At 44.8% G+C, this 12,971-nt stretch overlaps 1 protein-coding gene and 1 long non-coding RNA gene across 5 annotated transcripts in view; one reads left to right on the plus strand and one right to left on the minus strand.

The window, feature by feature from the left end:
* HNF1A (HNF1 homeobox A) overlaps positions 1-7,296 on the minus strand; it is a 26,805-nt gene extending 19,509 nt beyond the window's left edge. For both annotated transcript variants that reach the window (XM_072600241.1, XM_072600242.1), the window contains exon 1: positions 5,967-7,296. In XM_072600241.1, coding sequence (XP_072456342.1) covers positions 5,967-6,283 — 317 coding nt within the window. In that variant the 5' untranslated portion in view covers positions 6,284-7,296. The remainder of the gene's footprint in view (positions 1-5,966) is intronic.
* Positions 1,647-12,680, plus strand: LOC140499165 (uncharacterized). Of its 3 annotated transcripts, XR_011965292.1 has the most exons (4): positions 1,647-1,838; positions 2,552-2,709; positions 3,964-4,105; positions 4,748-5,975. It is a non-coding gene; the product is annotated as an uncharacterized lncRNA (long non-coding RNA). The 3 variants fall into 3 exon arrangements; XR_011965293.1 differs by lacking the exons at positions 2,552-2,709; positions 4,748-5,975 and adding an exon at positions 8,239-12,680 and having other exon boundaries at positions 1,648-1,838; XR_011965291.1 differs by lacking the exon at positions 2,552-2,709 and having other exon boundaries at positions 1,649-1,838.
* Positions 12,681-12,971: the final 291 nt, after the last annotated feature.

A 12,971-nucleotide genomic window follows, 5' to 3' on the forward strand; every position in this document is an offset into this window, starting at 1 on the left:
TGGAATATAAACAATTTGAGGACAATCTAATCTCTTTTTTGAATCTTTGTATTTCCAAAGCTTAACATAGCCCTGACAGATATGTGCTTTTTCATTTATTCATTCATGTAATATTAGTGTGCTATAAGAAATGACAAATATGAACAATTCAGAAGAGTATGTAAAGCCCTATGTGAATTAATGCAAACTTAAATATGCAGAACCAGGAAAACGAAATACACAATGAATGAAACAGAGTAAATGGAAAGGAACCCCACAAAAAAAAATTAAGCCTCCTGTGCTATGTAATTTTGACCCTGACCAAGTTTGGTCCTAGAGAAGAGCTCTGAAAATGGGCCTCCCTCACCTCTTTGCAGAAGGGGAGAGACAATCAGTGTGGAATTTGTCATACAATCTTAGATACAGTCAAGGGTGTGCTGGTAAATGTTTAACATCCTGCAGCAGACACACTTTTAAATTTAATCTGCAACATTAACATTTTTTCCATTACTTTGTTAAAGCTAAACAACCAAGAAAACCACAAATCAAGTCCTAATTTGTAGAATTTTGCTGATTTCCAAGGTGTCAGTGCTCACACTGAAAATTTAGCAATAGATTCTCTGAACCAGGTCAAACCCCAGAATACACCTGGATACAGGTGATGTTTTGTTTGGTTTTACTGACTTCTTTTCATCTTTCTTTTTTATAAAGGTTGACTTGTTGGGTAGGGAAATATATATTACAAAATAAAAGTTATGTAGAAATAAAATATTAAACAAGTTTCTAAAAAGAATACTGAATTGCCAAGAAGGGGAGATATCACCCTAAAAAGATGATGGCTAGCCTAAGATTCATAGAAAAGGATTGATGGGGGCTTGCTGCCTGACGCCGAACCAGGCCAATTACCACTTACTGATTACAAATCTTAGACCATAGCTGAGAATGAATTAGAAGACTGTTACTCTCTTGTCTTCCACTCCAACCACACTATGGGTCCACAAATACCTACTGCCCAAAGCAGAGAGCCCTATACCTCCTGTTGTCCTATGAAGGGAAAGGGGATACCAGGGCAGGTCAGCCCTCCATAGTCCAACAGGCTCAAGAGATTGACTCTTAACTTTGGACCAGCAGTATGGTTTGGTAGCAAGAGTTACTGGCTCCTACTGGTTCCTTGATCTAAGCAGCTGGGTTCAAATCCCACCTCCAACATTTACCAGCTGTGGAAGCAAGTCATTTCACTTCCCTGGGTTGTGGTTTCCACATCAGGGAAATAAGAGTTTGAACTAGATTATTTCCATGTCCATGCCTGCCTTTCCACTGGCTATCCCCTGTACCTGAAATACACTGCTTCCTCACCATGCCTTGGGGAAACCTTCATTTCTGCAGGAAGACTTCCCATCTGCCAGTGCTTTTCCTGCCTCCAGAATTACCCTGTAGCTCTCAGTTCTATAGCCATGTGTGTACAAGTTGTCTCCCCAACCCTGAGGACAGGGTTGATTTCACTTTTGTACCTTTCTTCCTACTACTTAACACATTGCTAGACCATAGTAGGTACTTAAAATAATCTGTATAAAGCACTTTGCAAACCTTGAAACACTATGTAAATGTTAATGATTATTATCACTAAAAAAAATGATTAATAATTGACTGATCCCAGCTCTAGCCCTCCTATTCTATGATTTTTATTAGGGAAGAAAGGCTCTTAAGAGAAGCTGGAGAAGACATCCCAAGGAACAACTCTCCAGAACAAAAGATTTTAGATTTGGGTCTCAGTTTAGCTGCTCTGGAATCCACCTGCTGACCCTCTCTCTGCTTCCATCTGCCTGGCCAGCTGAGGTCCTGCTTCTCGGGCTACACAGGTATGTGCCAGATTTGATGCTGCTTAGAAAAGGGGAAAGGACAAGAGAAACACTAATAAGCTTGGCTTCTCGTTGGGTTACATCCCAAATCAACCTCAAACAAGGCAAGCATGGAGTCACGAGGAATAACGTTCCAATCCTGTCTCAGACACTTTCTAGGTATTGGGCAAGTCACTTAATTTTTATCAGTCTCAGTTTCCTCATTTGTAAAATGGGGGAAATATTAGCATCTAGGGTGGTTGTAAGGATCAAATGAGATGGGGGAGGGAGGGAATAAGCATTTCTATAGCACCTACTGGGTGCATTATCTAATTTGATCCTCAAATCCCCCTACAATGTCGCTGGTATTATTATCCCCATTTTACAGTTGAGGAACCTGAGACAAACCACAGAGCCACCAGCTAACTCAATATTTGTAAAGCACTTTGTTAAAAAAAAAATAATATATAAATGCTAGCTATAATTAGAACCTACAATGTTACAGCTGGGGGAGACCGAAGAAACACACCTCCCTCCTTTTGCTGGTTGTCTTTGTTCTCAAAGAGGACCATGACGTTAGGGAGGTGATGCCATGACATTCAAGTGAATTGGATTTAAGTGAGGGAGGGCTGTGCAAAATCACCAGTCTCACTTTCTCCTCTGTAGCCATCTGGGTCCATTGGCCAGATATAGATCAGGATGACTGGAGATGGCCCCTCTCTCTCCTTTTACAGGTAAAGAAACTAAGATCCAACTGAGGTCACCTGTTTAAACTCAGACAATGAATTAGCAGGGGAACAAGAGCTTAATAAATGAATGATAATTCATTGATTTGAACAGAAGATGAATGACCTTTTGTCAAGAATGTTGCAGAGTAGATTCTTGCATTCAGGTATGGTTCAAATTTAGCCAGGTTGATGAGATTCCATTCAATTCCCTAAGTCCTTTATTAAGGTCTACTGAAATGTGCCAGGCTCACTGTAATGATGAAATCCCATGTGCCAGGCACTGGAGATACAAAAACCTCACAGCCTTTACCCTCAAGCAGCTTACACTGTAGTAGAACCACTACTCATGTCTTCAGACGACTGACAATGGTCTAAACTACCACCTTCTGACAGGTGATAAATTCAAGTGGAATCAACATGCATTTATTAAATGAGGGCATCACAATGAGGGAAATTCATTTTGCTTGACTGGGAAGATTCATTACAAAGACTTTGTTTTTCTTATATATTGAGAGGAAGAGGGGGAAAAATAAATGCTTATTGATTAAAAGAAAAGAAAAGAAAACCTGCCACTATCATGCTAAGGTCTATGGAATTTTGGACATGAAAACAATGAGTACTCATCCTTGAAATAATTGAGATCCTCTGGACTAGATGAGCCCTGAAGTCTCTTCCAAATCTGAGATTCTCTAATTCCAGCTGAGGACTCCTAGAAAGGGAGGGCCTGGCTCCCCACTATAGCAGCCAGCCTCAGAGAGGTTGGACTTTGCCCCAAACTGCCCCCTTGACTCTGGCATCCTCCCCAGTAGATTCCAGATGATTTTCCCAATGGGGGGGGTCCACCCTGAACTAATGAGTAGGACCATACTCAAGTCGAGAAAGTGACCTGGCCCCAGGGAATCCAGATGATCCGTATCCATGGGGTCTGGGTCTTCCCTGGATCATCTTGGCCTTGCATCCTCCTGGCCCTGGCCCTTGGCCTCTGCCCTCCACCTAAGGCTGCCCTTCCTTCTCCTCCCGCCCCCCCACCTCCCCCTTCCCTCAGGTTGGAGGCCCCCCTTTTTTAACAGGGCGTTTTTCACCTCCCTTTTGTTACCTGAACAATAAGTAACCCGGGTAGTTAGTTATAAACTCCAGCAGGAACAAGAGTCTGGTTGATAATTTATAGCAACATCTCAAATTTAAATGGAAAGCAAATAACAACCTGTTAGCATTAAAGAAAGCCCAATCCCGGAGCCTGGCTGGTGCACTTGGGCCTCAACTGGGCTCCTCAGTTCCTTCTGCTCCTGTCTCTGGGCCTTGCTCACCTCCTCTCTCCTTCTTCCTTTTGGCCTTCTTCCCCCTTTCCCTTCTTGCCTCCTTTTCCTTTCTCTTTATCTCCAACATCTGCCTACATCTTCCTTTCTTGTCCCTCTCAGACCTCAGGCCCCTTGCTCCATTCAGAGATGACCCCGTAGTTGGACTTCAACTCTTGATGTTTTCAGATGGCTCTCCTTTCATGGGGCCCTCCACTGAAACCCCCCACCAGGCTGCTGACTGGCCGAGGCCCCACCAAGGCAGGTAAGAATGGGAGGGGGGGAAGAATGGTGCCTTCTTTAGGTCCTTGAGATCCACCCCAGACTCCCCAGAAGGTTTGGCCTAGCCTCAAATCAGGAGCTCCACTCCCCACTCTTCCCCCTCCCTTTCCACCCTCTCCCTAGGCCTGGACATTGTGCCTTAGCCTCTGCCCCTCCCCCCGAAGTAGAATCTACCCTTTGCCCCACAGCTTCCCTGCCAAGATCGGGGGCCCCTTACAGGAATCAAGAGTCAGATCTGGGAGACAGCTGAGAGATCATCTAGTCCAACCCTTGTATTTTATGGAGGTTGGGGTGGGGGGAATGAATGGTAGGGCTGAAACTAGAAGTCAGGTTTCCAGGTGCCTACCCCTGTTCTCTTCCCTCCTTGTGAAGTTATGTTCCTGTTCCCCACCCCTAGCACTCCTCAGAAGCCCCAAGATTCTTTAGCTTAGACTCGTAAAGTCAGCTCTTTGGGCACATAGAAAAAGGTGTGCCTGCCAGAGATATCTACCACCATGTGTATGCATGTATGTGTGTATATAAAGGTATATATGTGTGTGTGCTGAGAGAGAGAAAAAGACCACACACACAGAGCAAATATCTCTGGGCCTGACCCTGATTCCCAACCTATCCATCTTCCATCCAGGAACATTGTAAATGGAGGGTCCTTGTCCAGCTATAACCCTCCATCTCCACAGCCCCTGCCCTGATTCAGCACCTTGGACATTTCAATCACCTATTCCTGTTGGAACCAGTTTAGAGAGAACATTGAAAAGCCTCAGCTGACCGAAGCTGGATTTCACCCCACCACCCCCCACTCCAGTCCCTGGACCCTGTGCTCCTCAAATAGAAAAAAGCTGGAGTCCTAGCAGTAGACTTCTATAGCCCCCAGCAGCCCCCTCCACCTATACCCACCCCCTCTTTCCTTCCCTCTGGGAAACCTGCCCAAGGCCTTTGGAGCCAGGTGGCTGGCCATGTCTTCCCCAGGACACAATCATCAGAAGTTAATGATCACATGGCTTATCAGGAACTTTTCAGTTTATAAATTTATAAAAAACAAAAGAGAAATAATAAAGCCCCTAGATAATTAGTAACCAGGCAAACCTGGCTGGGGAAGGGGGAGCAGCCCAGCCCCAGGTCCCACACAGTCCCAGGAATGGGGAGCCAGAGAGATGGGATCAAGCAGATGAAGGAAGCTGATCAGGTAGGGATGGCAGAGAAAAGAGGAACAGCATGTCGGCCATTAGTCGGGGCAAGGGGTCCTTTAAGGGAAGATGAGGCAGGAAAGAGGAATCAACTTTGATCCTAGGAATCCATTTGCCCCAAGGTAAGAATGAACTACTCAGATCTTTCCTTGACTGGTGGGGTACTAGACCCCCTTTCCAAACCTGACACTCAGAAGAGTCTCTCAAACCCCAACCAACACCACTATCCCCCTCCTCGTCCCAGGCTTCCCTTTCTAGACCTCAGCGGTTCACTTAACTTATGACCATGGGGATTCAGGTTAGGGGATGCCCCCAAGGAATTTTTTTAGATTTCATGATCAAAGGGTTTCAGTGCCTAGAAATACCCATCCCTTACACACACATTTTCCCTGCCCAGCTCTCTCAATGAGATTTCCCACCTCCATTTGCTAATTCCCCTCTAAACTTGGAGCTCTGGTTCCAAGCTCCCACCCTCCAACTCCCTACAAAACCCCATCATCGAGCCAATGAAGACCATGTATAACAGTTCTAAGCCAGAGCAGATCCTGTCTCACTGCTGGGAAGAGAATAGGCAGTGAACAGGTACAACACTAAGGCAGGGCAAGCAGGTTGGAGGAAGGTGATCCCAGGACCATACCAGAGCAGGGAAAGGTGCCTTACTGTAAGAGAGTCTCCACCACAGCCTTCTGGTGGGCTGCCTCTTCTGGGCTCAGGTTCTCCAGCTCCTTCAGGATGGGGGGCGTGAAGTCCTCCCCTTCATCGTCCGTCTCATCCTCAGAGCCCCGTGGCTCTCCCAACCCATTGGGGAGCTCAGTCAGCTCACTGCTACAGGGCTCCCTCTTGTCCAGAGAGGTCTCTCCCGTCAAGTCATAGGGTCCTGTCTCACCCAAGGCCCGGATCAGGGTTTCCTTGGTCAGTCCTGATTCCAACAGGGCAGCCAAGAGCTCTGTCTGTAACTGACTTAGCTGGGAGACCATGGCTTCAGGTTGGAGGCCAATGGGCCACGCTCCTCCACACACCCAGATCCCTAGGCTTCCTCAAAGCATGGCCAGCCAGCGCGTCATCCGGAGAGCAGACAAGCCTCCTGTCCTCCCTTCCAATTCCCCCCAAAACCACACTTACCAAGCCCTGTGCCCCCCCACCCACACCCCTGTCCTAGCCCGCCAGTGATTCAGGGCCCCTTGGCTCTCTGTTTACATTGGAGCTAGGGAAATTCTCCAAGGTTCATATTTATCCCTGTGCTTAGCAAGCTACTGAACTTTGGACTTCAGCCCTACTGCAGCGCGCAAAGTGCACCAGGCTAGGAGAGGGGAACAAGGGATGCGGCTGGATGGGAGTGGGTGGACAAGGTGGGAGGGTGAGGGTGGGAGGATGGAAAGCTGGGAGCTGGGCGGGAGAAGGGGAAGGTTGGACTAGGGGCTGTTAGAAGATCCAGTGGGGAGGGCGCAGGTGGGAGGAGAGGTAATATAAGTGTCCAAAGAGACTTGGTTCTGAATTCAGAGCACCTCAATTCAGATCCAAAGAAGTATCCAACTGTATCTCTGACACTCACTGGGTCATTCTGAACAAGCCACTCACCTCTCCAAGCCTCAGTTTCCTCTTCTGTGAAATGGAGGGGGGTGGGCTAGATGGTCTGTAAGATCCCTTCCAGGGCTAAACTATGATCCTTCTCTGGGCCTCAGTTTCCCCCTTTATAAAGTGAGAGTTAGACTAGAGATCCCTAGGTCCCTAAATCCTGTGGTCTTAGCAGAGAAAAATATTAGGATATTCATGGAAAGCAGGAGCTGTGTCTTCTGCTTGGGTTGGGGCTAGAAGAGCCCTGCCCTCTGGGAAAGAATGCAAATCTGGGCAGCAGAGAAGCCATGCCAGGCTTCCCAAAGCCTCTCTTCCTCCCAAGGCCTTTCCTTCTCCACCTCACCAGTCTCTAGAGCTAGACCCTCACTCTTCCCCTTTCTAATCACTGGATCCACCTGCTCTACCCAGCTGGGTAATCTTCAGCAATGGAGGACAGTGCCAGAGGGTGACTGATAGGAGGAAAGGAAAGAAAGAGGAGTGGCCTGAAGCCAGAGGAGAGGACTCAGGCATGGGAGAAGTAGCTCTCACAAAGAACCTGGGTTCAAATGCCAACCCACTTATTACAGGTGCTCTATCACCCAGTGACATTGGAAAAGATATTTCTCCTCTCTGGCACCAAGTTTCCTCACCTGTAAAATGAAGCAGTTGAAATAAATGATATTTAAGATACTTCTCAGAATCTGTGAAGTCTTATTTAATGCCTGCCACCAAGAGAATTTTCTCACTGTGATTTTTTAAAGTGTGCTGTGTGTGTGTATCCCTCTCCATCTCTCTCTCTCTCTCTCTCTCTCTCTCTCTCTCTCTCTCTCTCCCCCTTTCCATCTCTGTCTCTCTCCTCTCCTCTCTTCTTCTCTTTGTCTCTCTGTCTCTCTGTCTCTCTCTCTGTCTCTTTGTGTCTTTCATTCTATCTCTCCCCTTCTCTCTCTATCTCTCTCCTTCTCTCTCTCTCTTTCTCTGTGGGTCTCTCTTTCTGTCTCTGTCTCTCTCCTCTCTCTCTCTGTCTGCATTTCTCCCTACCTCCTTCTCTCACATATGTATCCATGAGTTCATCAGTGTAAGGATCTCCTAATGTTAAGACTTCCTCCACAGATATAGATCAGCAACTCATCTGCAATTTATACTCTTAAGAGAGTTGCTTAAGAACAAAAAAAGATTATGTGACTTGCCCTGGGTCTCACAGACAATGTGTCAGATTTGGGAATGCCTTGAACCCAGGTTTTCCTGACTTAAAGCCTGGGCCTTTATCTGCTCTGCTGAACCCCTAGTCCCAAAGAGTCAAATTTCAATTTGTGCCAGGCACTGTGTTGTTGTTCAGTCATTTTCAAATCATGTCTGACTCTCTATGATCCCATTTTAGAGGATTTCTTGGAGTGGTTTGCCATGTCCTTCTCTAGCTCATTTTACAGATGAGGAAACTGAGGCCACCGGATTAAGTGATGGACCTTGGAATCAGAAAGAACTGAGCTTTAATCCTGTCTCTGACACAGGCTGCCTTTGAGACAAGGCGCAATGCTTAACGGCTCACTACGAACTCTCTAAGGCTGTGTTAGTTACAAGTAGCCCATTGAAATCATTGGCGACCAAGAACAACTCACTCAACCTTTCAATGCCCCAAGCAATGTTCTAGGTATTCAATGCTTCAGGCATTTCTCCAAGCATTCAATGCTCTCTGAAAGTTATAGGAAGACCTCTAAGTTATAAGAAGACTTGTATGAACTGATCGGCTGGTGAAAAAAAATATAAAGAAAAGCAATGAAAAACTTCAGAAATCTAATTGGAGGCTGCTAGTACAATTGCTAGTACAATGGATGAAGAAGTGACTCTGGAGTGAGGAAGATCTCAGCTCAAATCCAGCCTCAGACACTTAGCTTCGTGACCCTGGGCAAATCACAACCTGTGTCAGTCTCAGCTTCCTCATCTGTGAACAGGGGGAAGGGAGAAAATAATCGTAACACTTACTTCCCAGGGTTACATTAAGAATAAAAAGAGATATTGTAAAGCATTTTGAAAAACCCAAAAGTACTGTGTAAATGGTAGCTATGATTGGTGTCTTCTGTTTCTTACATCACCATAGTCTCCCATGTGTTTCTGCCCCCACCCTTCCTCTGGAACCATCCCATATGACAAATAGTATTTGCTTAGAGATGGGGGGTGGAAAGTCAGCAAAACTGATCAATACCCTGAAAAAATATCAGGTTGCTTTCCATCTTGGGGAGGGAGGGAAGGACAAAAATTTGGAACTCAAAATCTTACCAAAAAACGAATGTTGAAAGTTGTCTTTACATGTAATTGGAAAAAATAAAATACTATTTACAAAAAAAAATCCTTAAATATATGCAGTGTGCTACATCTATGGGCCTCAATAGTTATTATTATTCATCAATGTGGTAGCCAAACATGACAAGAGCACAGATGTCCACAGAGGTGGAATGGATCAGGTCAATAGAGATGCTTCCCCATGGGATGCCGGCCAAACCAGCTGTGATACGTATTTATCAGCAGACTAATGGTGAAACATGCTTCAATCTCTGAGCAGAGGTGGTGTACAGAACGAGGGGTACATCTTCAGACATAGTCGATGGACTGATTTGTTTTGCTGAATCTCACTCCTTTGTTTACAAAGGAAGGTGTTTCTGGAGGGGTTTTGGTGTTCAGCCATTTCAGTCATGTCCAACTCTTTGTGACTCCACTTGGGGTTTTCTTGGCAAAGATGCTGGAGTGGTTTGCCATTTTTTTTCCAGCTCATTTTATGGATGAGGAAACTGAGGCAAACAGCATTAAGTGACTTGCCTAGGGTCACACAGCTAGTATGTGTCTGAGGCTGGATTTGAACTCAGGAAAATGAGTCTTCCTGACTTCAAGTCCAGAACTCTATCTACTGACTATTGGGAAGTGACATGATATTTTTAAAAGCAGTTCAATAAAAAAAATTTTTTAAAGACTCTGCGTTACAGATGAGTTTATAATATTCATCAGTGAAAGGAATTTCCCTACCAAGAATTCCCCCTCACCATTAAAATCTCTGGTCTAGGGTAACAAGAAAAAGAAATTTATCACTTATTTTTTGTACACAGGCAGGCATGTAATAGAGGTGAGTCCTATGTCTTAAGATACAATTCTCTTGCCCATGCCTAATCAATGGCTTCTGGTACTGGGTCATTATTAGCTTGGAGTTGAGGGAGTTGGTAGATGTTTTAACTTTTTCTGTTGCTGGCTTTCAGTTATTCCATGATCCCTGCACCAGGTAGCAAAATTCCCTCCTGTATAGGGAATTTAGTATGGGGAATAACAGATAGGGAATATAATATATAGTATATTATACTGTATAAAGCAGTATAATAAAACTGCATTCAATCTTTCACTTATATTGATTGCCCTCTCCTCACTGGTGGAGATCTTTGGGGTGAGGGGTAGGGAAAGGGCCACAAGAGGTAAAAGACTCACAGGGATTTTTGGACTCATTTGGCTCATCTAGTGTCTCTGGATCTGTAGAAAGTAGTCAGCTGGAACTACCATATTCAGGTAATGAGGGATGAGGGATAGTGGGGCTCCTGCAGTTGATCAATGTGAAAAAGCATCTTCAGAAAGGTCAGAAGAAATGGGACCTCCTAGAAAGTTTAACTAGCTCTCTACCTCTTTGCATAAGGAACTAGGACTCCATCTTGCCATCCAAGCCACCAATGAGCAGGCAAAGGCTCTAGAGACCATCTCTCAGAGTCACAGCTTCACCCTTGTAATGGGAGTGCCCTCCCCCTGCACAAAGGAACTCTAAAGGCAACCCTACTGGTTGAAGGTACTGGTACTTGGAATTTGGCACCTGGCAACCCTGTTGGGGTTGGAATTTGATGCATAAATTCCTGTCTCCTCCTATCTCTTGGAACTTAGTTCACTTCGACCAGCATCCTCCAAGCACACCAGACTCCTTCCTGCTTCTGGATCTTGGTTCATGCTACTGTCTTGCCTGGAATTCCCTCCTTCTTCCCATTGTAGGATTTTAATCATTTTGCAGATGGGAAAATGGGAGGGGAAGTGACCTGCGGGACTCACATGGTAAGTGAATGGCAAAGCCAGCCTTCAAACTCCAGACCTCCAATCTCCAAATCTATCTAGTTCCTAGAAAGGATCACAGCAGGTGGAGGGAACCTTAGAGAGGACTGGATTCACCTCAGTCATGTTACAAATGAGGAAACTATATTCCAGATACTTGAAGTGACTTTCCCAAGGTCATACTGACATAATAACTACAAAGGGATATTTAAATCCAGATCCTCTGATTCAAATTCTTTCTGCATCGCCAAACTTCTTCTATCCTTTAAAATCCAGTTAAAATCTCTTCTCCTCCATGAAGATCTCCATCTTCCACTCCAGCCTATAGTCATCATTCCTTCCTAGCAACTCTGTAGCAGTTTTTACCAGCACATATGGTGGTGCCAAGTATAGAGCATAGAGTAGTGGAAAGAGACTTCAACTTGGACTGGGGAGCCCAGGGTTTGAATCTTGCCTCAGGCTCATTTCTTCTCTGTGTGGCAAGTCATTTAACCTCTGTGCCTCTGTTTCTTCATTTGCAAAATGAGAATCAGACCTGATATCCTCCAAAGTCCCTTATAGGTCTAAAGATATGATTATGGACAGATCACAAACTCTCAGAGACTCAGTTTCCTTATTTGTAAAATGAGGATTATAACAATAGTTTATAATATATAATTATATAATAGGCAACAAGATGGTTCAGTGGATCAAGCGCTGGGCCTAGAGTCAGCAAGACCTGAGTTCAAATGCAGCCTCAGACACTTAGCTGTGTCACCCTGAACAAGTCACTTTACCTTAATCTACTGAAGAAGAAAATGGTTCCTTATCTTACTGGCTCCTTACTCCACTCCAGTGGCTTTGCCAAGAAAATACCATGAACAGTATGTGATGTGCTATGACCCACAAGGTCATGAAGAGTCAGACACATCTGAACTATGGTATACATATAAACCTATACGTATACACATAAACATATGCACACATAGACATATACATATTTCAGTCGTGTCTGGCTCTGCGTGACTCTGTTTGGGAGTTTTGGGGGCCTTCTCCAGCTCATGCATTATGGTGCCTATTTATGCATACGTGTACGTATACATATATGTGTGTATGTGTACTTAAAACACATGTACCTGTACACATGCATGTGCATATGCACATACACATACATATACACAGAACTGTCTAGTAAGGAGACTCCCTCTACCAATGCAGGTCAGCACCCTCTCTGAAACATAGTCTTGGAGAGTCTCTGGAGACATGGAGAGTGAGAGATTTGACCAGGACCATCCAACCAGTCTGTCACAGTAGGGACCTGAGCCAGCTCAAGGTCATGTTGTCTAGTCAATAAAAATTATATCAAAGTGAATATAAAGTAATTGGGGGGAAGCATTTGCATCTGGTAGCATCAGGAAATATTCCATGTAGAGGCTGGTACTTGAGCTGAGTCTTGAAAGGAGGAAGGAATCTTACCGGAAGGAGGTGAGGAGGACGGGTTAGAGCCTTCCTCCCTAAGGTTCTTTCCATCTACTCTGGATGGATCTGGCATGTATTTATGATCTACCTCATTAGATTGTGAGCTCCTTGAGGGCAGGGACTGCTTTTGCCTATCTCTGTATCCCCCAGGGATAGTACAGTGTATGTATATCATATGATGTGTACAGTAGATATGCAATAAATGTTTACTGACTTGTAATACAGTAAGCAGTTAATAAATGCTTGTGGACTTGTAATACAGTAGGCATTTAATAAATGCCTATTGACTTGTAATACAGTAGGCATTTGTTGAGTGAGTCAATTCCAGGTAACAATGAGTAGAAGATTCAATGAAGGAAATCTCAGTACTTGGTACTTAGGCTTGTTGTGCAAACCACACAGAAAAACCATAGAGCTTTGAAGAACATGGGGACCAATCTTGACTTCAGAAGACAGATGATGAGGCACACTCTCTTCCACTTGGTAGAGAGGTGGTGGGCTACAAGTGTGGAATGAGGCATACATTTCCAGACCTGGGCAATGTGTTAGCCAATCTTGCTTAACTAGATATTTTTTACAAAGCAT

This window comes from Notamacropus eugenii, chromosome 4 (assembly GCF_028372415.1).
Source record: "Notamacropus eugenii isolate mMacEug1 chromosome 4, mMacEug1.pri_v2, whole genome shotgun sequence".
Classification (NCBI taxonomy): domain Eukaryota; kingdom Metazoa; phylum Chordata; class Mammalia; order Diprotodontia; family Macropodidae; genus Notamacropus; species Notamacropus eugenii.